The sequence below is a fragment of the Lipotes vexillifer genome, unplaced genomic scaffold (assembly GCF_000442215.2).
Source record: "Lipotes vexillifer unplaced genomic scaffold, Lipotes_vexillifer_v1.1 scaffold678, whole genome shotgun sequence".
NCBI classification, from domain to species: Eukaryota; Metazoa; Chordata; class Mammalia; order Artiodactyla; family Lipotidae; genus Lipotes; species Lipotes vexillifer.
The window spans coordinates 889,255-891,892 of NW_006790338.1; the positions used below are offsets into that span (position 1 = coordinate 889,255).

The 2,638-nt window shown below is 68.3% G+C and overlaps 1 protein-coding gene across 1 annotated transcript in view; it reads left to right on the forward strand.

The window, feature by feature from the left end:
- Positions 1–1,398: 1,398 nt before the first annotated feature.
- FZD5 (frizzled class receptor 5) overlaps positions 1,399–2,638 on the forward strand; it is a 1,767-nt gene continuing 527 nt past the window's right edge. Inside the window, exon 1 of the mRNA XM_007463654.1 lies at positions 1,399–2,638. This exon is cut by the window's right edge and continues 527 nt beyond it. Within this exon, the coding sequence (XP_007463716.1) occupies positions 1,399–2,638 (1,240 nt within the window).

Genomic DNA, 2,638 nt, shown 5'->3' on the forward strand with positions numbered 1-2,638 from the left:
TTCCCGGCCGGCGATTGGCCCACGCTCCTCGGCTGCCAGCTCCAGGCGGGGCCGGAGGGCGCCTGGGGAGAGGCCGAGCCCGCGGGACAGTGGGCGGGGACGCGCGGAGAGCGTGGCGGGGCGGCCCACCAACCGAGCCCCAGCGCGAAGGGGCGGGGCCGGGGCGGAGCCTCCCGGCGGGCATTAGAAGCAGGTGACTCAGGCTGGGTGGGAGAGGCCAGTCAGCCCGAGGCAGTGACTCCGCTGCGGCCAGCGCCGCCGCCGCCGCCGCGCGCAGTTCAATACCCGCCGGAGGTGGGCCAAAGGGTGCTAGAGCGCGGGGGAGGAGCGGAGCCCGGCGCTTCCCGGGAGAACCGCCACCGCCCCCAGGAGTCCGCTGGAGCGCGGATCCCCCTGCAGGGGAGGAAGAGAGCGGCGGGCGGGACGCGGCGGCGGGCGCGCACCATGCAGTCCCGGCGGGGCCAGCGCTGGCTGCCCGCCGTGCTGTGAGGCGGCGGGATCCCCCGGTCGCCGCACACCGCCTTCCTCTTGCCCAGGTGCTGCCAGGCGCGCTCGCCCTTCGTCCGGCTCCCGGACCCTGGTGGAACGCACGGCCTGCCCCCCGTCCTGCCCCGCCCGGATCATGAGGGGGGGGCCGCAGGAGGTGAGGGCGAATGACCGGTCTGCGGCGACCTCGTTCAGGGGGCGACCCCCTCTCTGAGACGCCCCCACCTGCTGCCATGTGCTGCCTCCTCGGGTACCCGGCCTGTCGCCAAACTTTCCCGATGCCAGCCTCTCTCTGAGTCGCGTTTCTGAGCGAAGTGTCCCAGAGACGGAGGGCCCAGGCTGGCTACGGACTATCTGCTTCTCTCGGGATCCTCAGAGGTGAGAGCCGGCGCCTTCCCCTTCTCCCCGTTCTTTTCCCGGTCCTCTGCCCTTTTCCCGGGGGCTGAGCGCTCTGACCTTGGGGTGCAGGCTGGCAGCCCCTGCGAGAAGGGAGGCGGGGTGAGGGGCGGGGAGTCTGTAGTTCGGTTCCAGGAGGTGGGGGGGGGAGGGGAGGGGAAGTTAACGTAGAGTTTTGGAGACCGCTCGCGGGGATTGCGCCGTCGGCGCCTCTCTAATTGGGAGTGGTTGCAATTTTTCTTCTCCACCTTCTTTTTTAAAGAGGACTTTCCTTGGAATCGGAGCCCTAACCGTCCCTCCCCAGCCCTCTCCAGCGAAGAGCTGAGCGCTCCCTGCGGAGGCAGCGCCCTCCCGAAACAGTTTATCTTTGGACGGATTTCTTTAAAAGAAAAAGAAACCAACAGGTTGCCAGTCCCGGCGCCACACAAGTCGGCGGAGAGGGAAGCCCGGATCCCGGTTTCCCCTGCCTGAGCTGGCCCCGCGCTGGCTGCGGGAGACGAGGGGAGGGAGGGGGCTATGGCTCGGCCAGACCCGTCCGCGCCGCCTTCGCTGCTGCTGCTGCTCCTAGCGCAGCTGGCGGGCCGGGCGGCGGCCGCCTCCAAGGCCCCAGTGTGCCAGGAAATCACAGTGCCCATGTGCCGCGGCATCGGCTACAACCTAACGCACATGCCCAACCAGTTCAACCACGACACGCAGGACGAGGCGGGTCTGGAGGTGCACCAGTTCTGGCCGCTGGTGGAGATCCACTGCTCGCCGGACCTGCGTTTCTTCCTGTGCTCCATGTACACGCCCATCTGCCTGCCCGACTACCACAAGCCGCTGCCGCCCTGCCGCTCGGTGTGCGAGCGCGCCAAGGCCGGCTGCTCGCCGCTCATGCGCCAGTATGGCTTTGCCTGGCCGGAACGCATGAGCTGCGACCGCCTCCCGGTGCTGGGCCGCGACGCCGAGGTCCTGTGCATGGATTACAACCGCAGCGAGGCCACCACGGCGCCCCCCAGGCCCTTGCCGGCCAAGCCCACCCACTCAGGCCTGCCGGAGTCGCCGGCCTCGGGGAGCGACTGCGCCGCCGGGGGCCCGTCGGTGTGCAAGTGCCGCGAGCCCTTCGTGCCCATTCTCAAGGAGTCGCACCCGCTTTACAACAAGGTGAGGACGGGCCAGGTACCCAACTGCGCGGTGCCCTGCTACCAGCCGTCCTTCAGCCCCGACGAGCGCACGTTCGCCACCTTCTGGATCGGCCTGTGGTCTGTACTGTGCTTCATCTCCACCTCCACCACGGTGGCCACCTTCTTAATAGACATGGAACGCTTCCGCTACCCTGAGCGCCCCATCATCTTCCTGTCAGCCTGCTACCTGTGCGTGTCTCTGGGCTTCCTAGTGCGCCTGGTCGTGGGCCATGCCAGCGTCGCCTGCAGCCGCGAGCACAGCCACATCCACTACGAGACCACGGGCCCTGCGCTGTGCACTGTCGTCTTCCTGCTGGTCTACTTCTTCGGCATGGCCAGCTCCATCTGGTGGGTCATCCTGTCGCTCACCTGGTTCCTGGCGGCCGGCATGAAGTGGGGCAACGAGGCCATTGCGGGCTATGCGCAGTACTTTCACCTGGCCGCGTGGCTCATCCCCAGTGTCAAGTCCATCACTGCGCTGGCACTGAGCTCCGTGGACGGGGACCCGGTGGCCGGCATCTGCTACGTGGGGAACCAGAACCTGAACTCGCTGCGCGGCTTCGTGCTGGGCCCGCTGGTGCTCTACCTGCTGG